Raw genomic sequence first — 22408 nt, 5'->3', positions numbered from 1 at the left:
ACCTGGAGGCCAACGCGGAGGCCCTGACTGAGGAGATCGACTTCCTGCGGCGCCTGTATGAGGAGGTGAGGGGCCCTGGTCCAGGCAGAAAACTGGCAGCCAGCCTGGAAGACAGGGCTTTGGCCGAGGACTGGAGTTGGCCAGAGATTTGGGCTGGAGCTGCAGTCCCTGAGGCTATAGTGGGAGCAGGGGCTGGAGACCAGGAAAGGGCTGAAAAGATTGGGTCCACACTGGTAGTGAGGCTGGGGTGTAAACAAGATCCTTCTATCCTCCCACCCCCCACCATCTGCAGGAGATCCGTGTTCTCCACGCCCACATCTCAGACACCTCGGTCATCGTCAAGATGGACAACAGCCGGGACCTGAACATGGACTGCATTGTGGCCGAGATCAAGGCTCAATACGACGACATCGCCAGCCGCAGCCGGGCTGAGGCTGAGTCTTGGTACCGCAGCAAGGTGAGGGGCATAGGACACCTGACTCCTAGACATGGTGGTGGCAGGGACGGCCTCTTTCGTCTGGGGATTTTGATTATTAGGGATGGTAAGAGAACAGGCATCTCTCAGTTTGAGTGGTAGAGCAGGGCTGCCATGCATGGTCGCACAGGCTGAGCACTGTACAACTTACCAATCGTCTGTGGTGTCTGAATGGGTGGGAAACTGCATCCTGAGCCCAGGAGCATCTCTGCTTCCCCCCAGTGTGAGGAGATGAAGGCCACGGTGATCCGGCACGGGGAGACCCTGCGCCGCACCAAGGAGGAGATCAACGAGCTCAACCGCATGATCCAGAGGCTGACCGCTGAGGTTGAGAATGCCAAGTGCCAGGTAAGTGTCTCCTGGGGCCTCCCCAGGGTCACAGAGGCAGTGTGTGTCCCCAGTGGATCTCACCATTCCTGCTCCAGCCCATCTGCAGGACTACAGTCCCTGGTTGTGGTCCCTGGGGGAGACTCAGCTGATGAAGGGGAGAGGTCTGTTCTTGGGGTGTTCCCAGCCTGGGGAGGGAAGAGACTGGACACATCCAGGAAATGGACAGAGAGACCCGGGACCGTAACCCACCTTGTTTTCCTCTGGGTCCCTAGAACACCAAGCTGGAGGCCGCAGTGACCCAGTCGGAACAGCAGGGCGAGGCGGCTCTGAGCGATGCCCGCTGCAAGCTGGCCGAGCTGGAGGCCGCCCTGCAGAAGGCCAAGCAGGACATGGCCTGCCTGGTCAAGGAGTACCAGGAGGTGATGAACTCCAAGCTGGGCCTGGACATCGAGATCGCCACCTACAGGCGGCTGCTGGAGGGCGAGGAACAGAGGTGGGGCCCAACCCAGCCTGGCTCTGAGCTGCTCATTCCTGTCCCTTGAATAAACAGCACACTTTCTCCTGGGTCAGGAAGGACCAGGGATCTAGGACAGCCTCTCATTCATCACTTTGGGGGAGGGGGTGGCTTGGGAGGGCTGTTGTCTCAGACCCTTCTGCTCCCACCCTCACCACGTATGGACCCCGCTTCAAGGATTTTGGGAACTCTATCTGCAACTCTGGCCGAATCACTCATGTTGTCTTTTTCTTCTTCCCCCTCAGACTGTGTGAAGGCGTTGGCTCGGTGAATGTCTGTGAGTAACACAGCCCCCGTGTGGATGGTTTTAGTCCCTTCCTAGATGGATGGCAGAGTCTGGAGGGAGCGCCTCCACTCTATGCTAAATGTAATAGAGTGGGCTGGCATCACAGCAGGAGGGACTTGGGGTCAGAGAGAAGGAAAGGGGGCAGCTTTGGAACTAGATGGACCTAGGGCTGTAAGTAAAGATTCTCCCAACTTTGAACAGTTGGGGAGGGGCTCCATCGGGGAGGCCGCTGACCCACTCCCAGAATTTTGACTGAGCCTTTGGGGTCCGCAGGTGTCAGCAGCTCCCGGGGTGGGGTCGTCTGCGGGGACCTCTGCGTGTCAGGCTCCAGGCCGGTGACCGGCAGCGTCTGCAGCGCCCCCTGCAGCGGGAACCTGGCGGTGAGCACGGGAATGTGCGCGCCCTGCGCCCCCTGCGCGCCCTGCGCCCCCTGCGGCCCCTGCACCTCCGTCACGTCCTGTGGCGTGGGCACCGGCGGCGTGGGCTCCTGCGGCATCAGCTCCTGCGGCGTGGGCTCCTGCGCTAGCAGCTGCCGCAGATGTTAGACACCCCAGCTCAAGGCACGGGCCTGGGGTCTCTCCCACCCAGCCTCTAGGTGGAGCAAGCTCTCGACTACTTCTCTGGCACTTTGAAAGGTCTGTCCCACTCCCAGCCTCTCATATCTGTGTGTGATCCCTTCTTCCTGGGCTCTGCTGCCCGCGCTGGGAAAGGCCACCCCTAAAAAGAAGTCCCCTTGATGCCCATAGGAAGGGGGCGGGCTCGGGGGCCAGAGGGCCAGGACAGGGGCCCACCCTATGGGGCCCTGGGTGATGGCCGTACCCCACCCCCCAAATATTCCCTTCCCATCTCCTCCATGTTCATCTCTGTCTTGATCTGTGTTTCCAATAAATCAATGTAGCCAACTCTGAGCCTTGTCTGCACTCTGTTATCCACAAGGGTCCGGGCATGGAAGGGTCCCCAAAGTCACAGAGAGCAGAAGAAAGGTCTAGTCTGGGGTCTCCAGCACAGTCCTCTGTCCCTGGGCTCACAGCAGTCTCAGATTGAGCCAAGGGTGGTGCGAGGCCTCTCCACGACATAATTTTATGCACACAACTGTAATGATCTTATCCACCACTATATAGATGCCAGAGATGTCCAGTAACTGGGGCAGCACCCCCACAGTTTCTGTGCCTGGCTGGGGTTTGAACCCTGTATACACCACTCATGGTCATTTCACTGACCCACACTTGCCTCCCAGAGCACATCCTGTGCCTATCTGTAAACTGAGGGATAATGAAAATTAGATTCTCCAGCCACTCAAAGCTGAAGGAAACACCACTCATTGCTTTGCTGGGGAAGACTCACGCCTGAGCAATTTATGAGAATTCCTTAAAGGGTAAAGACATGAACATGATTTCAACTTTCAAAAAGCCTTTGATGTGGCTATTTTTTTTTCTTTTAATGGAGTCCTTTTGGGGTTTGGAGACCTGTCATAGCTAATAAATTACTTCCAAGATAGAAAATAGCATGTAGCCAGAAGGTGAGGGGACACAGAGGTGAACACATAGCCTCTGGAGCCTGATTACTTGGGTCCAAAACCGGCCTCTCTTCCTTCCTGGTTGAGTGACCTCGGGCAATTTACTTTGCCTCTCTGTGCCTCAATTTCCACATCTCTAAAGTGAGAATGATGAAAGAGCGCCTTCCTCATAGGGCAGATGGGAGGACGAGGAATTTCATACACCTAATATGTTTAGGCAATTTCTGCCACAAAATAATCACGAGATGCACTGGCCCTTAGCATTGTACTTTTGCAGAATATAAAGTGGAAATCCCTCTAGGGAGCAGAGCCATGGTCAGCCTCCCATGAACATCTGTAAACTGATTGCATTTACACATTTACATCATATTACACTTATATCTGTGATCAGAGACAGCAAATAGTGAGAGGAATCTCCACGTCTTCTGGGGCCGTTGAGCTCCTCCATGAAGAGAACTGTTTCCCCCTTGACACTGATGAGGCTTTTACAAGTAGTAAAGAAAGTGGGGAGACAGCCCCTCAGCTTCACTATGGGCGAAGGCAAGTTCTTAAATATATATCTGTACGTCAGGGTCAATTTCTAAACTTCCAGGCCCAGGCCCAGAAAATAGTAGCAGAAATCTAAGTCCCCATCCCCATCCCTCGGAGCAATAGAAATAAATAAGAATATTGAGAGACCAGGGGCGCCTGGGTAGCGCAGTCGTTAGGCGTCTGCCTTCGGCTCAGGGCGTGATCCCGGCGTTCCAGAATCGAGTCCCACATCGGGCTCCTCCGCTAGGAGCCTGCTTCTTCCTCTCCCACTCCCCCTGCTTGTGTTCCCTCTCTCACTGGCTGTCTATCTCTGTCAAATAAATAAATAAAAAATCTTAAAAAAAAAAAAAAAAGAATATTGAGAGACCAGAAGCGAGTGGTCTGAAAAGACCACACTCTTTTAAGGGAGAGAATTGATCCAAGTCCTCCCACCCACCAATATGGCCCCTCTACCCTCCTGATGGAATTCTGAGCAGGGCAGAACCTGGGAGCATTCCAGAATGTGCAATTCTTCTAACCAGCCCTCTGTGCGGTAACACCACACAGCTGAGAAGCAGGCCATCAGGAGTCCAGACCTGAGGCCCAAACCCCAGCTCCGTCTCTCTATCCTTTAGTTCAAAAGCCACCTGCAACTCCAGTCCCAATGAACTTCTCATTTCTGCCAACAGACCCCTCCCTTCCTAGCCCACTGGTCTCATCAGTCCAGCTGGGCCCTAATGACCTGCCATACTTACACTCAGCCTCCCTCCAGCTCTGACTTTCGGCTCCGTCCTTCTCCAGGAGCGCTATCCTCACCTCCCTCTAGGTCCTACTCCTGGGCAGGCTTAGGAAGAGAAGCAAAAGTGAATGAATCAAGCACAAAATACTCATGATGCCGAACGGTGACCTCACTGTGTGACCTTTAGCAAGTCACCTCCCTCTCTGGGCCTCCGTGCATTCGCTAGTGGAATAAAATATTTAGACAAGATGGCTGCTGGGGTCCCTTACCAATCCAAAGCTCCGTTAGTCTTCCGAAGAGGTGGGACAGGACTAGGAGCCAGAGGAAAGTGGGGAGTCCATGCAGCTGTGCTGGGCGCGTGTTGTATGTGCCTTCAATCCACATAGCTCACTGTCTGTGGGCAGCTGTCCGTGTGTAGAACAATGTCATTGCATCCAGGTGTATGCACATCTCCTGGCATCTGTGTGGAAGCGCGCGCGTCTGTGTGTGTGTGTGTGAGCCTTTCTAGATGTGTGAATGTGTGTATGCCTGTGTGTCTGTGCTGCAGAGGGGAGTTTTGTGGGTACATGCGGACAGGACTGCAGTGTGAGTGCACAGGTGGACTCGTGCTGGTGGGGGCGGGGGGGGGCCAGATGGAGAACTGGACTAAGGCAGGAGTGGTGAGGGAGGTGCCCTCTGGCCAAGGAACCCCAGCTCTTACCAGTGGGCTCCCCTAGCTCCCTTCCTGCCCTGTGGACACCCTAGCTCCCAGCTGGGGAAGCAAGAGACCAGCCGGCTTTAGACTAGTAGAGCCTTTTTTAAAGGTGCCCAAAGCCCAGGACATGAGATATTAATGACGTTTATGTAATTCTGTGTTTGAAGCACTTTATATATAGCGATATATTTTTCACACAACCTGTGACAGGTACATTCATATTTTACGGATAAGCCATGGTGCAGAGAGGTCAAATAGGGAGGAAAACTAAAAGGGATAAATGAATCGATACTGGTTAGATTGGGGGGAGGGCAGGACTGAAGTTCAGAAACAGACAGCGTTTGGCCAGGAGAACAGCAAGATTGGAAACAGAATCCAGACCCTTCCTTCCTTCCTCCAAGCTGGCCGGGCCGGTACACTGCAGCTGAATTACATCCGGAAGGATTGCATTTAGACTCAAGAGACTCCCGAGGGGTTTCCGTCGGGTGAGACGTGTTAATGGTGGGAGAACGACCCAGTGCATCCAAGGACAGAGCAGACCAAACAGAGAGCCTTGCTCGACTGGTTCGCAGCTACTGCATGGCAGGCCCTGGAGATGGGTGACCGGGACGGTCACCGGCCTGGAGGGGCTCATATAGACATGCCAACACAGCTAAGTTCCATGTGTCGTGTTGCAGGGCTGTTAAGTGTGAGGCAGGCACGAGGAGCCAACAGAAGAAGGCTGACCCCTAGTGGTCCCCCCTTCTGCTGAGACGTGATGACTCAACGGGTGACAACCCGCCTCCCTTCAGAAGTCGCCTCCACTAACAAAGCTTCTAAATAGGCTGGTAAACGACTCTCTATAAATGTAACAGACGGTTCTCGCCCGCCCCAGCATGGAATGTGGCCCGTGGCCAGAGGAGCCACGCCGAGAATCAGTCCCCAAACCGCAAACATGGCTGGTGGCCCACACAAGGCTCGCAAGCCTGATCCAGCAGCCCTTGGGATCTGAAGTGACATCAGGCTTGGGATTTGAAACGGGAAAATGTGAGCAGCTCGTCCTCCTCGGTGATGTAGGCGGCAGAAGGCTCACCATCAATCCCGCCAGCAGCTCCTAGGTGATATTTCCTTCAGCACTTCCCTTGACATGATCAGCTCGGCAGGAGCTAGAAAAACCTGACCTTGAAAATCACGGAATGTCATTACCTGTTGGCAAAATGCAGAGAACATGGAGCCCAACTGAGAAATCTCGCAGAGGGGCGGCTCTGCTTTCAGGCAGTGACTTCACACCAGGAGTGTGGGAAGAATGTTGACACCATTGGTATTCGTCAGTGTTGACCAAATGGGACTCCAGTGGGTCCCCATCCCCTACCCCTCAGGTGGGTGGCAGCCTTCCAGCCAAGTTTCGATCTCATTCCTCTTGCATGAGACTGCTCTGTTTACCCAGAAGGGGGCCTTTTGGATACCTGTTTTCTGGGCAAGGACCCAGGAGAACACACCAGACACCCTGGCACTAGTGTACCTTAAAAGGTAAAGCCAGAGCCTCTGGCCAATGACACACCTTAGCCCCACCCAGGGACACAGAAAGCAGAAACCATTGTTCCCCAGATGTGTTGATGATGTAACCCTTTGTGCAACAGAAAAGAATGTGAGCTCACCGAATGGAAGCTTCTCTGGGGCCTATGTGGCAAAGAAAGAGCCCAGAAACCCAGCCCTTCTCTGGCCACCCCCCCAAACCGGCCTGTCTTCTGCCCCCAAAGGCCAGTTCCCTTGCGAAAACTCAGAGCAAACTACACCTTAGACCTAGAAGAAGAGGCAGAGCTGGAAGCCTCCGTCGGATTCCAAAGACACGCCCTCTTCCACCAAGGTGTGTTGCTCCCAGCCTGCCATCAGGTCGCTTGTTAAACTAGAACCAGGGCCCAGGCCACCCGATGGTGTTCACGACCCCCAGCCCCAATCTGCGAGGGCCATCTTCCCCGGGACGTGTCCTCAAGTGGCTCTGCCAGGGCAGTAGAGGGCGGTTGGCCCCCATCCCCATCTCACTCCCTTCTCTTTGGGGCTGGTTTCCTGGCGTCTGGCCTGCCTCCCTTCCAGAACCAGAGTGCCTTGCTCACGCAGCACTACACCTGACCTTCAGAGGCCATTCTGTAAGTGTGTGTAGAGCCAGTGAGGGGATGAATGAAGGCAGCACCCAGCCGCTCTGCAGAGGGTCCCCAGGCTGGGGAATGCAGAGCTGAGGAGGAATTAACCCTTTCTTTCCCTTTCCCCAGGGGTCCTCAGTCACCCACCCCTACCACCCTGAGGATCCTGTGATATCACCACCAACTGAAGTCATGTGGACCCACACATCGCAAGGAGAACGTTGCTTCCTGGTAGTGTCCCCTCCTTTTCTCCCCTCCCCCCAAACCTGGCCAGCATCATCTGTGCTCGGACACAGCTTGAGGAATCCAGGGACAAACAGCCAGGGGGGCTCAGTCCCCTGAAGAACTTTTTATTGCAAAGGAGGAGTCCCAGGGAAAGAGGAGTGGGGGGCAGGTCACAGGAGCAGGGTGCTGGGTCCAGGTAAGCCACCAGGCCTCCCCAGTGGCACAGCACCTGGGCTGCCTTCACCCAGGGGACAGGGCAGTCACCGTCCTGTAATAGATTCCAAGACTTTACACTTGGGGGGTGGGGGTGGGAGCAAGAGGAAAAGATGAAGTGAGGGCCAGCTCCATGGGAAGGGGCGTCTGAGGTACAGTCCTTGGGGTCAAGTCCTTGGGGCAGGAGCTAGGGGGTTTTTGACTTCTCCAGAGCTGGGCAGGAACGTTCAACATCCGCGGGAGCCGCTGCAGCCCAAGCCGCCCAGGCAGCGGGGGGAGCCGCAGAGCGTGCAGCCGTCAGGGGCGCCCGTGTTCAGGCCGCCGGAGCCCGCTTCGGGAGGCAGCAGGCGGGCGGAGCCGAGCCCGCCGGTGGGAGCGCTGCCCAGGGCTGAGAGGACAGTGGCTGTCGGAGAGAGGAAGCCCTCCTCTCCCGCTCCGCCCCGGAAGGCAGACAGACAGATTCCTCTGCCAGAGGGCAGATGCAAAGACCCTCCTCCGTCCCCACCCTTGCCCAGGAGACAGGTGCAAACTCCCCAACGTAATGATACACAGACCCTGTCCCCCAAGACACAGACTCAAGAATGCCCCCTCCCTGGAGTCGGACACACAGATTCTCCCCACATGAGAATGAAACAGTCTCTTCCACAAGGACAGACCCACAGAACTTCCTCCCACACCCCAGGACAAAGCAACAGAACCTCCCCCCAAAGGACAGACCGCAAACCTCCTCCCCAACACACAAAAAGAATTAACCCCACGAGAAGAGACAGCCCCCCAAAAAAGGGAGACACAGTGGAAGCAGACCCCTTCTCCCTTCCCAAAAGAATACACCCAGAGGAGAGGGGATAAGATTTGACTCCTCTAACCCAACCTAGATCTATTATTTACTTACAGAAGCTCCCTGCCCCAAATCCCAGACCAAGCCTGCAGGGAAGGAGGAGGAAGGAGGTGAGTGAATATACCTTTTGGGTATAATAATCCCCATTCTCCAAAACAAAACTGTCCTGGCTTTCCCCAACAGGCAGAGAGATCTGTCCGTCCCGCATGCTCTGATCCCCACAGCCCTTTTGCATCAGACTCCTCTGGACCTTAAACTCAATCTGTCCTCCTTAAAGTCAAATAGCTCAGTTTTATGGATGACTTCCTGGAGGAGGGAGAAGACTAGAGCTCTGTGCTTTCTTTGGACTGAACTTAGCCTTTTAAAGGGGGCATTTTAGGGGAGCCTGGGTGGTGCAGTCGTTAAGTGTCTGCCTTCGGCTCAGAGCGTGATCCCAGCGTTCTGGGATCGAGCCCCACATCGGGCTTCTCCGCTGGGAGCCTGCTTCTTCCTCTCCCACTCCCCCTGCTTGTGTTCCCTCTCTCGCTGGCTGTCTCTCTCTGTCAAATAAATAAATAAAATCTTTAAAAAATAATAATAATAAAAATTTAAAAAAATAAAATAAAGGGGGCATTTTAAAGGATACCACAGAGGAAACAGCTCAACCATCTGAAGAGTATTGGTCAAGCCTCACCCTTTCTACCTATGCGTCCTTGAGGCTGTCCTTTAACCTTAGACTCAGTTTCCCCATCTGTAAAATGGGAATGATAGCACCTCCCTCCCAGGGGTGTTGTGGGGTTGAAAGGAGAGAATAAATGCAGCCACCTGTTGCATGGTGAGTTCCCTTTCCCTCCCCTCGGCCTGGGGTACCCAGCTGGGGCTAGCAGCCCTTGGATCTCTACTGTCTAAGGTTAAAAACCAGGCCCTACCAAGTCCCATAAGCCCTCCCTTCCCCAGGCCCGGGGGAGAGGGGCAAAACTGAGGACAAGGCACTCCACACTGGGGACCTTATTCGCCTGGCTGGGCCTTGGTCCCTGCAGCTGTCTCGATGGACAGACTGAGCCCAGCACTCTGCGCCTGCGGAGTGAATGACTTCACAAGTAGTCCCATCCCCAGTGCCAAAGGTGCTCATCAGCTGGAACATTTTGTCTAGAGGGCCTCAAGCTGCTGGGGAGAGACTGGCTCCAGGAGAACAAGGCCCTGGATACCCGGGTCATCTCACCCCACCCCTCTCCAACTGGTGAGGACCCAGAGAGTGACCTCCCTGCACCCCTGCGCTCCTCACCATGGCCATATCTGAGCCACCGCGGCACCGCCGTGCCCTCACCTGCTCTCCTCGCCCTCCAGCAGCTTGCGGTAGGTGGCGATCTCAAAGTCCAAGCCCAGTTTGACGATCATGAGATCCTGGTACTCGCGCAGCTGGCGCGCCATGTCGTGCTTGGCTCGCTGCAGGGCGGCCTCCAGCCAGGCCAGCTTGCCCTGGGCACTGTCTGCGGCACCCTCCTCCTGCAGAGCTGGTGGCTCCGTGGCTCTGTCTAGTTCACAGGGCTGGGGGCAAAGGCAAGACCACGGACAGGACATCCTTGGCCCCCACCCTCCCCTGCTTCAAGGATGCAGACCTTTCTCGGAGGCTGGAGGGCCAGTGAGGGATTAGAGAGCATTGTAAGGAATGGGCCTGCCTGTCCTGAAACGTGTGTGTGTGTGTGTGTGTGTGTGTCTGCCCGGCTCTCAGGTTGGAGACTTGGGGCCAGCCATCTGCGCGGGCCGAGAGTGCGCTTTTCACACCTAGTGTGTGACCCTGCTAATAGGAGCTGGGATCCAGAAAGCATCAGATGCTCCTGAACACGTCCTGCCGGGATTGTTGTTCCATCAGGGAAGTGAACCGGAAGAATATCCTTTCCTCACAGGAAACCAGCATCTGTATTCTCTGGGGAAATCCAGTGATGGTGATGGTGATGGTGATGGTGATGGTGATGGTGGTGAACGCTTGCCTTATGCGGTGTGCTTGCGGCTCAGGAAACTGGGGTGGGAGGGGTGGGAATCAGAGCAGCTGAGGCAGGCGGGAGACCGAACCAGGACAGGGCCACCCATTCACTGTGCCACCCCCTGGAATCCGAACAGCTGGCCTTCCTCGTAGCCATCAGTTCCTGAAGAAGGGCGAGCCCCTCCGAGCCAAGACACTTGTGCCTGCAGAAGGCAGGAAAAAACAGGGAGCAGAAGCCCTTCCCTCTGCAGGCAGAGCGTGAGCCGGGGGGCTCGACAGCGCAGCTGGGAGGAAAGAGAGGCGGTTGAGAGGCAGAGAAGTGGGGAGAAGGAAAGCATTCATGGGGGACCCTCCCTTCTAAGGCCCTAGAGCCCGAGCCACAAATCTGAATGCCTACAGAGGTCTGGCTGGAGGCATCAAGAGGTAAAGGCCAAATGTCAGCTATGTATCAATAGTATCCAGTTCCACAAAGAAATACGCACGTTCTCATTCTCCTGCAATCACCGGGACCTCTTGCACGCTTTCAGCCTCTCACTTCTCTAATTTAGGGTCAGGTGCCTTTTGTCTTCCACAAGGCTAATAACAGTGCCGGCCAAGATGATGACCAAGGGCAAAGAGCCCTCGGCCTCTGTGTCCAAGAATGCAACTTGGGGCGGTGGGGTCCGGGGCCCACAAAAGGAGCGTGACCCCGTGTGAAGGCGACAGAGAGGACAGAGGGCTCTCTTCTCTAGCCAAATGTTGCCAAATCTGTACATTTTTTAAGACAACCCAGAAAACTGAGTTTCTAGGTAAAATCTTGCAAGTTCTGAAGATGGGCTCAAGTTTAATGCCACATAGGACACGTATAACACGCAGATACAAAAATGTACTTGCACATAAAAAATGATATGCAAACAAGCATCCATAGTTATCCACATTTACCGTCATGTAAATTACTTGCCCACACGAAAGACAGAGAGTCCTAGGCAAATGCAGCCCGATGTTCGCATAGAGCCACACTTGCCCTTTGCTCGGACACTCACGAGGAGAAGCTCTAGCCATCTATTCCAGAGGATGCGGGATGACCAGCCTAGTTGTCACGGATCATGGACACCTGCCCACCATTCCTCGCGCTGGTGCGCCCCCCACGCAGCCACCCCTCACCTGACACTTAGCACTGTCCACCTCCGCGGTCAGCCGCTGGATGGCCTGGTTCAGCCTGTTCAGCTCCTCCTTGCTGTGCCTCAGCCTCGGCGTGGGTTTCTGCATGGTCGCCTGTACCTCCTCGCACTGTGGGGCGGAGGGGGGAGGGTCAGGGAGATGAGAGAGCCAACAAGGGCGCTCAGCTGAAGCCGGCAAGACCGTCCCAGTACCAGCCCATCCACCTTCCAGCATGGACAGGGCCTCTCACTTCTCTGGGCCTCTGTTTCTCCATCTGTAAAATGGGGATGGTAATCTTTTCTGTCGCCAAGGGTTGTGGAGGGAATGAAATGCGCGTGGCAGGCGCCCTGGCGCCTGCTCTGTCAGACACTCTGTCAGGTCTAGAGATGCCAAAGGCTAACAGGAGCAGAGGGCACAAAGAACCACCACGCAGGGTGATAATCTGTTGCGGCTGCGGACGCTTATCCCAGGCGTTGCAGAGTTCCACTTCAGGAAATCAGTTATGATCATTCACCATATGTGATCACCTCAATTAATACAAAAACCATTTTTTAAAAACCGAGCAGTGATTCCTCATTTTAAAAATATTTTTTAAAAACCTAAGAATAGGAAGAAACTTCCTTAACCTGATGAACGCTATTAATGAGTGACTGGGATCCCGATTCCAGCTCCTTCCCCAAAGCCAAGGCCACTACGGGGAGTGCTGTCTGCAAGGGACAACGCCAGTGGGCCTTTCCCCTTCCTGCGCCTTGTCTCCACACGCCAGTCCGTATCCAGCCTGGGCTCAGGAGTATACATGGTGCCTTAGACCGTTCAAGGTCTTTTATCTCCACCATCTCACCAGGGCTCAGGACCACCTGTGAAGTAAGGCCAAGGGGACGTCACTGTCTCCATTATCTTTCCTTGGGCGAGCTGAGGCTCACTAGTCTACCGTGCGAGGAACTAGGGACCCGGCAGGCCATGAGTGACCCTGCCAGCCAACAGCTGAGCTTGACTGCCCCCGAAGCCCGTGCTCTTTGCTCTACACCCAGAGGAACATAAAGTCACACACGCTCTTTAACGCAGAGAACAGGCACTGTTCACACCAGCCCAGTGCCAATTGCTTTCCAGGGCAGATGGGGTGTGGGAAATGGATATGAGCAGATAGCGAAACATCATCTCCTGCCCGTCTCTGCCCTCGTCTCACAGCCCACCCTTTCCTGCTCCCATTCCCCAAAGCTGCAGGCACAGCAGACACGCTTGTGCCTGGCTGGGTCCAACAGCTCTGGGCAGAGTCTAAGGCACCCTCATCCCACGTGACCCAGCGCGATGCGTGGACAAGTCTCACCATGACAAAGAGAGCTGTGGTCTCCTCCAAGCCTCCGGTGAGCAGCTAAGTCCCGCTCCAGCCCAAACAGCTCCCGGAATCCTTGCCCCTGAGGCCATAACCTCTCCTTCCTGGGGGCTTTGTGACCTCACCTTGTTATAATGCCAGAGTTCTGACAGGGGCTGGAAGGGACCATTCTGTCAGCCCAGGTGGGGGAGTGGAGGTACCTGGGCTGGAATGGGCCTTGAAGGAAGGAGGAGGTGAGGGAAGGAAGGGTCCATAAGGTGGGGGAAATGTGTAGAGCCAAGGAACTTGGGCACATGGAGTGAGAAATGGGGAGCCACTGACGGTGCTTGAGCAGATCACCCCCTTGCTGTGCAATGAGGAAGACCGATCTGGTAGCAGTGGGACAGGAGGGAGAGAGACCGGGCTGGGGTTCCAGTTCCAAGACCCAGTAGGATGATGTTTCTAAATTGAGGGAGTAACCAGGGCCCAGAGAGCATGAGCTGAGCAGCATTTTCTTTTATTTTTTTTATAAATTTCTCATCCGTGCAAAAGAGCATATATAACATACATTTAGTGTTTACACAGCAGCAGCAATGAAACTAATGCTTGTGTACCCACCCACCCCTTTGGGGCCCAAGCGGGACCCTTCCTGGTCACAGCGTCCCCTGTCCCTGACCCCAGCCAGTCTCCAAAGTAGCCACTGTCCTGGGGTTTGGCATTAAGCATGCTTCGGCTCTTTACTGCCACGTGCCTGTGAATCCCTAAGCAACTGTTTAGTTTTGCCTAACTTCAAGCTTTACAAAAATAGAACTACGCTGTTTCTAGGACTTGCTTTTCCCTCCCCAACATTCTGTTCGTGAGATTCGGAAGCAAGTTGCGTTATTTATTTTTCACTGCTGTACAGTGTCCCAGCGTGTGATTATGTTGTCGTTCTCCTGCAGGTATACGTGTGTACTTTTGTGACTCGTACGAACTTTTAGGTATGTGTCTGCTGCTATGTTCTGACAAGAAGCTATTTAGGGTACTGGCTGTCAAACCAGTTTTTAACCATAACTCAAAATAAGGAATACATTTTATATCATGAATCAGTACCTACATACATATTCATGCACATAAGCAGAAATAAGTCTCGTGAAGAACTTCTCACTCCTACTATGTACAACGCACTCTGACGCCCTGACCTCTCACCTTCACACTGAACTTATGGCGTTACGTTTTAGGTAAGATTTTCTGTTTAGGTTTTTCGGTTTTATCTTTAGGTTTTCAATTAGGTCTTCCATTGAGATTTCATGTCTTTAAAATAGTATGCTGATTTTATTATGTATTTAATAATATAATGAAAATGAAATACCCATGAGCCCACTTACAAACACAAGAACCAAACGTTACTGGGAATCTACATGGGCCGGGGCGCCTGGGGGCTCAGTCGTTAGGCGTTTACCTTCAGCTCAGGGCGTGATCCCAGGGTCCTGGGATTGAGCCCCACATCAGGCTCCCTGCTCCGCTGGGAGCCTGCTTCTTCCTCTCCTACTCCCCCTGCTCGTGTTCCCTCTCTCTCTGGCTCTCTCTCTCTCTCTCTGTCAAATAAATAAATAAAATCTTAAAAAAAAAAAAATGAATCTACATGGGCCTGCACACTCCGTCCCCAGCCTGTCCCCTGCTCCTTCTCGCTCTAGGGGTGACCGCTTCCTTGAATTTGTATCAGAATTCCCTTTCTTTTCTTCTAGTTTTATCACACACATGCATATACCCAGAAAAAAAAATATTCAGTTTCCTTTGTTTGGTTGGGTTTTGTTTTTCGTTTTTTTAAAGGATATCCCTTCCTTTTTTGTTGTTTTTTAATATTATGGAAGTACTCCACTAGGATTCATAGTACCTATTACGTGAATACACAACACTTTATGTAACTCTGTTATTGCTTTATTTTGTTTTCTCTTACAAAGATGGTGCTATGAACATTTTTCTAAATGACCCCTGATGGACATATGTGAGGATTTCTCTGTGATATACATCTAGGACTGGAATTTCTGGATCAAATGTTCAATATTACAAGACAAAAATTATTTTACAAAGCTTTTGTAATAACAATTTACACTTTGATCAGATTCCAGATTCATATCTTCTCTGATGCATCTTTAATTTCAACAATGAAATTATTTAATCAGTCTTATTTTTAATTTTGCTTTACATTTTCATGATTCCTACCAAGGCTGAATATCTCTTTAAATGTTTGTTATCTGTATGGATTTCCTTTTCTTTTGCCCATTTTACATTTGGGTTGTTTGCCTTATTTTTATTAGATTCTAACTGTTTTTTATATTCCTATATAAATTTCTACTTCTAGATATTGCACTTTGTCACTTGTATGTGGCACAAATATCACCTTCAAGTTTATGGCTTATCTTTTCACTTTGTGCATCTTTGATAAATAAAAGTTCTTAAGTTTAATGTCTAACTTACCCACCTTTTCCTTCGTATTAAGCATTCAATGTGACTTACATAAAAATCCTTCCCTATAGGGGCGCCTGGGTGGCTCAGTCAGTTGAGCGTCTGCCTTCCGCTCAGTCATGATCCTGGGGTCCCGGGATTGAGCCCCACATTGGGTTCCTTGCTCAGCGGGGTGTGCTTCTCCCTCTCCCTTTGCCTGTCCCCCTGCTCATGCTCTCATGCTCTCATGGTCTCGTGCTCTCTCTCTCTCTCAAATGAATAAAAAGTCTTTTTTAAAAATCCTTCCTTATACCAAGATCAGAAAGGCATTCACCAGCTTTTTCTTCCAAAAATTTTAAAGTTTTGCATTTGACATTTATAATTTGAATTTACTTGGGACTGATTTTATATATAATAGAAGGCAGGAATCCAGTTCTGGTTTTTTTCCATGTGGATAGCCAATACATAGTCCTTCTTTCCTACTGATCTGCAATGTATACAACTTTATATATTATATATAGCTTTTTTTTTTTTAAGGTAGACTCACACCCAGTATGGAGCCCAACACAGGGCTTGAACTCATGACCCTGAGGTCAAGACCTGAGCTGAGGTCAAGAGTCACTCAACTGACTGACCCACCCAGGCTCCCCATTGTATAATATATTTATATATAGTTAGCATATTCAATATATTTATATAATATATACATACAATAGACAAATTAATCAATAGAATAAACTAGAGAGCCCCTAAATTGACATATATTATGTATTTTATATATATAAAACATATGTTTATAACATATGCATAATGTTTTTATATGATGTGTGTTGTATTATATGTCATAATAAAACCATGATACATAAAAGCATATCTAATATGTATGTAATATATATGCTATGTTTTTATACCTGTATAACATGTCAGTTAAAGGGCTCTCTAGTTTGTTCCATTGGTCAATTTGTCTATCCTTTTGTGGGTGCTACACTGAATTAATAGCTTTATAATTATCTCTGAAAGGGCAAATATTCATTCTTTTTTATCCCATTTATACTTTTGTAGTGCCTCAACTATTTTTGATTACTACTCTTCACCATAAACTTTAGAACCAACTTGTTAAGATTTAGGTAAATCCTAATTTGGAATGTGATTGTGGTTGTATTAACCCTGTAAATCAGTTTAAGGAGAATTAATATCTTTATGATAATAAAGCATCCCATCTATGAATATGTTCTAACGCCTCACTTAGTGCTGCTCTGTTATCTTTCATTTCACATAATGTTTATATTTCTCTAGGTCTTCCACGCATTTCTTAGACTGGGGTTTTTAAGTCATTATTTAATTAATTTTATTGAGATCAAATATACATACAATGAAATGCACACATATTCAGCATACCGTTAGACACGTTTTAACAAATGCATGCCTCATTTAGCCATGACGGAGTGAAGAACGTTTCCACCATCTCCAAAAGTTCCCTGATGTTCCTTTGCAGCCCTTCTCCCCACGCCATCCCGGACAAGCCCTGCTCTAATTTCCATCACCGTAGGTTAGAATTGCCACTTCTAGAACTTCGTATGAATAGAAGTGCTCAGGATGTGCTCTTTCGTGTCTGACTCTTGCACTCACCACAATGTTTTTTAAGGCTCATCCACGTCATTTCATGAATCAGTAGGTCCTTCTTTTGTGTGGCTGGGACATACTCTGTTGTATAAATATATCTCGGTTTTGCTTGTCCACTCACCTGTTGTTTCCGGTTGGGGGCTATTCTAAATGAAGCCCCTATGAAATTCTTGTGCCAGTCTCTATGTAAACTTATTTTTCATTTCTTTTGAATAAATACCGAGGAGTAGAATTGCTTTGTCATTTGGTAGTGTATGTTTAACTTGATAAGAAATTGCCAAACTGTTTGCCAAGATGACTATACCTACTCCCCGTGAAAGCTCCAGCTGCTCCACACTTCGTATCCTCGGTCTCTTAAATGTTAGCCTTCTCGTGAGTGTTGGGTTTTTCTCATAGCAGATTTCCCTGATGACTAATAATGATGAGCAACTTCCCATATGCTCATTGGCTCTTAATACATCTTCTTTTAGGGGCGCCTGGATGGCGCAGTCGTTAAGCGTCTGCCTTCGGTTCAGAGCGTGATCCCAGCATTCTGGATCGAGCCCCACATCAGGTTCCTCCGCTGGGAGCCTGCTTCTCCCTCTCCCACTCCCCCTGCCTGTGTTCCCTCTCTTGCTGGCTGTCTCTCTCTCTCTCTGTCAAATAAATAAATAAAATCTTTTAAAAAAATACACCTTCTTTTATAAAGCGTCGACTGAAATCTTTCACCCATTTTCACGAAATTGTTTGTCTTCTTGTTATTGAGGGGTTAGTTTTTAACCCCTAACATAAACATCTCATGTCATTATTATGTGATTGGATTTGAGTCAGCCGTCTGGTTTTTTGTTCCTCATTTGTCTCAGGTGGGTGTTTGGGGTCCTCTATGGTTCCTTTCTGCTTTCTTTTGAGTTAACCAAATACTTTTAAATATTTAGTATTATTTATTCTATTGAAATGTCTTATTTTGGGGGGCACCCAGGTGGCTTGGTTGGTTGAGGGTCTGCCTTCAGCTCAGGTCATGATCCCGGAGTCCTGGGATGAACCCAGCATCGGGGTCCCTGCTGGGCAGGGAGTTCTGTGTCTCCCTCTGCCCTTCCCCCTCCCCCTGCTCATGCTCTCTCTCTCTCTCTTCACTCTTTCTCTCTCAAATAAATAAATAAAATCTTTTTTAAAAAATAAAATTTAAAAAAATATTTTTTATTTTTATTTATGATAATAAATATTTGTGTTTAGTGATTGTTCTAGAACCAAAACTATACTTAATTATCAAAGTCTATGTGGAGTTAATACCGTGCGACGCCACACTTCACGAGAGGGTAGTTCATTGACCCGCCTCCCCGTCAGCTGTGTCATCATTGCCAGATCTTTTACTCCTGTATATCGTTATTTTTGCTTTAAACAGCCAGTTGTCTTCTTGGATGCTACAAGAGTTCTTGGATCTGTAAATTGCTGTTTTTCACCAAATATGGAGAGTATTCTTTCAAATATCTTCCCACATCATTCTCACCCTTTTCCTTCTGGAACCCCGAGTATGCATATGCTAGAATATTCGATACTGTCCCACAAGTCTCCAAGGCTCTGTTCCTTTTTCTTCAAATATTTTTTCTCTGTGGTTCAGATTGGAAAATTTCTATTCATCTGTCTTCAGGATACTGACCCTACCCCCTGACATCTTCAGTCTTTTGTTAAGCCCATTCATTGAACTTTTCATTTCAATGACTGTAGTTTGCAATTCTGGAATTTCCATTTTGCCCAAACCATTGGCTGGTTCCAAACAGGCCCCCACCACCAACTGGAACCCCCTCCCTACCAGCCAAGAGCACCCAGGTGGATGGGATGGTTCCCTCTCACCCACACCTCCAGTGATAAGGAAAGCCAGCATGAGCTGCCCTGTGGCCTGTCCCCCAGACACCCACCCTTTACTGGAAGGGAGTCCATCTTGTGGTTTAATCTCAATCCCTTCTTAATCTATTCTTCTGTCACTGACTTCAGGAAGACCTCCCTGGGGACAACCAAGCTGATGAAACACCAGCTTTAGTCCAGAAAAGTATTTGACATCTTGAACGTGGACAAGTGTGCTTGGGCAGAGAGAAAATGGGAAAGTAAGACTTCCACTCCGACAGGAATTAGTGAGGAATCAGTCCACTCACGGCCTGTCATCCAGCTCCCTCTTTGTCACTGCGGGGCAGGAAAATGAAGGAAACCCCTTCTCCCTGGGTCTCTCCGCCCTCAGAGCTAAAACGTTCTTCCCACTGTCTAACTGCACTGTCTCCCTCCAGAGCCAGAATCGGAACCGTGCTGCCCTCACACCACCGGATGCAGGGGAGACAAGGTCAGTGTGAGGACTGCACCCCAGTTCCTGACAGTGGTTTCAGAAGTAACATGGTAAGCAGCTCTGAACCCAGTCACCCAAGGAATCATTCAAGATTCCCAGAAGGTCAGAGGAGAAAGTCTGGGGTGCAGCATCCCCAAGGCTTCTCCCCAACCCTGTCCCAAGAGAACATATCTTCGCTGTTACTTCAGCTTCTCTTCCCTTCGTGTGTCCGCCTGTCACTGCCTCTAATGCTGATAAAAGCACAAAGTGGTTAACGAAGGAAGACGCTTCCAAGGCCAGTAGGTTCAGTGGCTCCCAGTTGTCATATCATGTAACCGCCTCTGAGAAAACAGACCTTCCCCACCAACTCACTTCTTGTAGCCCTTCCTGCACATGCTTAGGGCAGGGGACAGCCATGACACAGCAGCGCCACAGGCCGAGGGGCAGCGGAAGGCGCAGCCAGAACTGTATCTTTGAATGGTCGTCCAGGAGCTGGATTTGAGGACTCCATTAGGGGAGCTAAGGCAAGATGATCCACAGGTCATGGTGAGCCAGGCTAGAAGAGAGAAAGCCAGAGGAAGAAGAGGATTCTGACCCCTCCCTCACTGCCCTTCCCTTTTAGAAACCCACATACCTGGATCCACCCGCCTCACTGCGTAGAATGGCCATTTTGTCACCTTTATGGACTGGAGGGATTTCACAGCCGTTTCTCCTCTTTCCTGGAGTAATGCCATCAAGAAGGGGCTTTAGAAAATCCTACACTCAGTCAACTCTGAAGCCTTGGCAGCATTTCTTCCACAGTTGGGGGCCAGAGGGTGCCCAAAGAATCAAGGTCAGCCAAAGCCTGTGGACTCCACACTTCGAGAGACAGTTCAGGAGGGGAAGGGAATCTGGGTCAGGATGGTTTTTTTTCAGGGGACCCTGGCAGCTTTGAGGGGAAAAACGTGCCAGGGGATCCACGGGCAAGGCCTCAGAGGACAAGTTTTCAAGGCAACCCATGATCCTTGACCCTTGGCAGGGCCAGAGGGAGCCTGTCTCTGCCCTCACCAACTCATGGCAAAGTCATCCACACAATCAAAACAGCATTTGCTCAGCGACTTCATGCCACGGGACCCATGAGGCTTGTGGGTGTGGTGGGAGAGTTCCCAATGCCCGTCTGCCTGCCCATTCACTTCCACCTCTTCCCAGGCGCCTTCAAGATTCCTCACCCCTCCACCCAACACAGGGTCTCTCCCTCAACTAAACCCACAAGTTCAGGGCCACACTCTCCAGACAGTCTCTTTCGAAGGGCTCCCTTTGGGGACACTTTCAGAAGAGTCAGCTCCATCCACCCACCAAAACCCAGAAACAGATCCCAGCAAGCCTCACGTAAGGGCCTCCGTAAGTCTAATTTGAATCCTCCATGCTTCAGGGTAACTCCGTTTCCTCTAGTGAGGGAGACACCAAGGGAAGACTTCTCCAAGACTACTATTCCCTGGAGAAAACTGGCCTAGAAATGCCTGGTACTGAAGCCATCAGGAACACCTGGCAGCCCTAGCTAAAGCTGGGAGTGGCAGCTGAAGACACTTCAGCCTTGGACTCCGCCTTCCACAGAGGACTGAACCAAGGTCGGGCTGAAGCCCCTGCAAAGTCAAGGCTAGACCAAAGGGATTCAAGTCCACCAGAGTGTTGGGAAAGACAGCAGAGGGGACCGAGAGGCACTCTCTGGAAATGGGTTGCCAGGCAGAGCTGGCCATGATGACTTCTGGAGTTCCAGGATTTTAATTACCCTTTGCATAATAACAACTTATTTTTAAAAGCAAAGGAAGCTGAGAATGATTTGCATGTTTTTCTTTAATGCTGCCTGCTGAGTTTACATTCTAGTTTCCTCTGTCCGTAATTGGACATATAATTAACTTCCATTATAATGGATTATGGCCTTCTAGAGTTGGTGGTCATGACCAAGCACCAGTGGAGGGGAAGGCTTGGGAACGGGCCTATTTTTCTAAGAGCCCAAACCCTAGCAGTCTGGACCCCTGCCTAGGAGAAGAACTCAACCCTCACTGAGTCCCCAAAGACTCAGACCTTGGGAGGGGCCAGCGTGGGGGAGGACTGGGAGCCTCCGTTCAGATTCTGAATCCCCTCCTCTATAGAGCTTTCTGTGCTTGACCTTAAACAAGTCACTGAACCACTCTGAGCTCACCTTCCCAATCAGGTAAATGGCACAGTAACACTGACCTGCGGAGGATGTCCTGGGGGTAAAGATAAGATAATGCATTATAGAGCCCTCGCACACTGGAGGCACTCCATTGCTGCAGCGCCCCTCCCTTCCCCTCCCCTCCCCTCCTCTCCCCTCCGCTCCCCTGGGAGAGTGGACAGGGGTACAAGAAGCAATTTCCAGGACTGGGGGTGGAGGCGAGATACTTACAAGGAGAGGAGCTATGAGCTGAATTCTGAGAAAGAAGAGAAAGTTTCTGCCCAAAGGGAGACAGGATGAATGGCAAATTAACAATAGAATAAATAGAACAAACAAATAAACAAACATTTATGGAGCTCTTACTAAGCGCTAGGCAGGGCCCTAAATGCTTTCCTGTCCATTATGTCATTAGGTCCTGGCAACAGCTCGCAGACGGGTACTATTTATTATTCCTACTTTGCACATGAGGAAACTGAGGCTCAAAAAGGTTATTCACTCGTCTAAGACAAGAAGCGGCAGAACCGACTTCCGAGACCCCTCCCCTTGGAGGGTCACACACGCGCGAGCACACACGCACTCGCCCCCGATGCAGTGTGGGGCCGCATGGGAGACCAAGGCTGCGGGCCTGCGGGGCGGCGGCGCCGCCTGTGCCCCGCTGGCCAGCCCGGGGACGAAGCCTCCGATCCAGCGCCGCCCGGGCCGAGTCCCCGTCGAGGGGCGCAGAGGGGGCGCCCGAGTGTGGGGCGCACGGCCCGCCAACGTGACCGGGCGTTTCCGAGCCCCATAAAGCGCGGGCGGGATGTGAAGCCGTTTTATGGAGGCGGCTGGCCGGCCCGGCCCGCTTTGATTCCCGCCTGGACGAGGCGCGAGGGCCGACCTCCAAGCTCGTAAACTCGTTAGCCGCGCGCTCGCGCCGGGCCGGGGGGCCGCGATATAAGGCGCAGCGCGGGCCCCGGGCTCCAGCCGCCCGCCGCCGCCAGCGCCGCCGCCGCCGCACCATGTCTTGCCTCTCCT

At 51.2% G+C, this 22408-nt stretch overlaps 2 protein-coding genes across 4 annotated transcripts in view; one reads left to right on the top strand and one right to left on the bottom strand.

Moving 5' to 3' along the window:
* LOC100480853 (keratin, type II cuticular Hb1) overlaps window positions 1-2501 on the top strand; it is a 4877-nt gene extending 2376 nt beyond the window's left edge. Inside the window, exons 4-9 of the mRNA XM_034645786.1 lie at window positions 1-65; window positions 293-457; window positions 698-823; window positions 1078-1298; window positions 1565-1596; window positions 1879-2501. Of these exons, the coding sequence (XP_034501677.1) occupies window positions 1-65; window positions 293-457; window positions 698-823; window positions 1078-1298; window positions 1565-1596; window positions 1879-2150 (881 nt within the window). The 3' untranslated portion in view covers window positions 2151-2501. The remainder of the gene's footprint in view (window positions 66-292; window positions 458-697; window positions 824-1077; window positions 1299-1564; window positions 1597-1878) is intronic.
* Window positions 2502-7562: 5061 nt separating this feature from the next.
* LOC105238641 (keratin, type II microfibrillar, component 5) lies at window positions 7563-12979 on the bottom strand. Of its 3 annotated transcripts, none has more exons than XM_034646557.1 (5): window positions 12891-12979; window positions 11567-11692; window positions 9767-9987; window positions 8515-8546; window positions 7563-8010 (listed from the first exon to the last, which is right to left on the bottom strand). In XM_034646557.1, the coding sequence occupies exons 1-5, from the start codon at window positions 12891-12893 to the stop codon at window positions 7850-7852; spliced, it is 543 nt and encodes a 180-aa protein (XP_034502448.1). In that variant the 5' UTR covers window positions 12894-12979; the 3' UTR covers window positions 7563-7849. The 3 variants fall into 3 exon arrangements, with proteins under 3 accessions (XP_034502448.1, XP_019657639.2, XP_034502449.1); XM_019802080.2 differs by lacking the exon at window positions 12891-12979 and adding an exon at window positions 12190-12239; XM_034646558.1 differs by lacking the exon at window positions 8515-8546 and having other exon boundaries at window positions 7841-8010.
* Between the last annotated feature and the right edge of the window lie 9429 nt (window positions 12980-22408).

Source organism: Ailuropoda melanoleuca, chromosome 16, assembly GCF_002007445.2.
Source record: "Ailuropoda melanoleuca isolate Jingjing chromosome 16, ASM200744v2, whole genome shotgun sequence".
NCBI classification, from domain to species: domain Eukaryota; kingdom Metazoa; phylum Chordata; class Mammalia; order Carnivora; family Ursidae; genus Ailuropoda; species Ailuropoda melanoleuca.
This window is presented reverse-complemented; position numbering and strand designations above follow the sequence as displayed.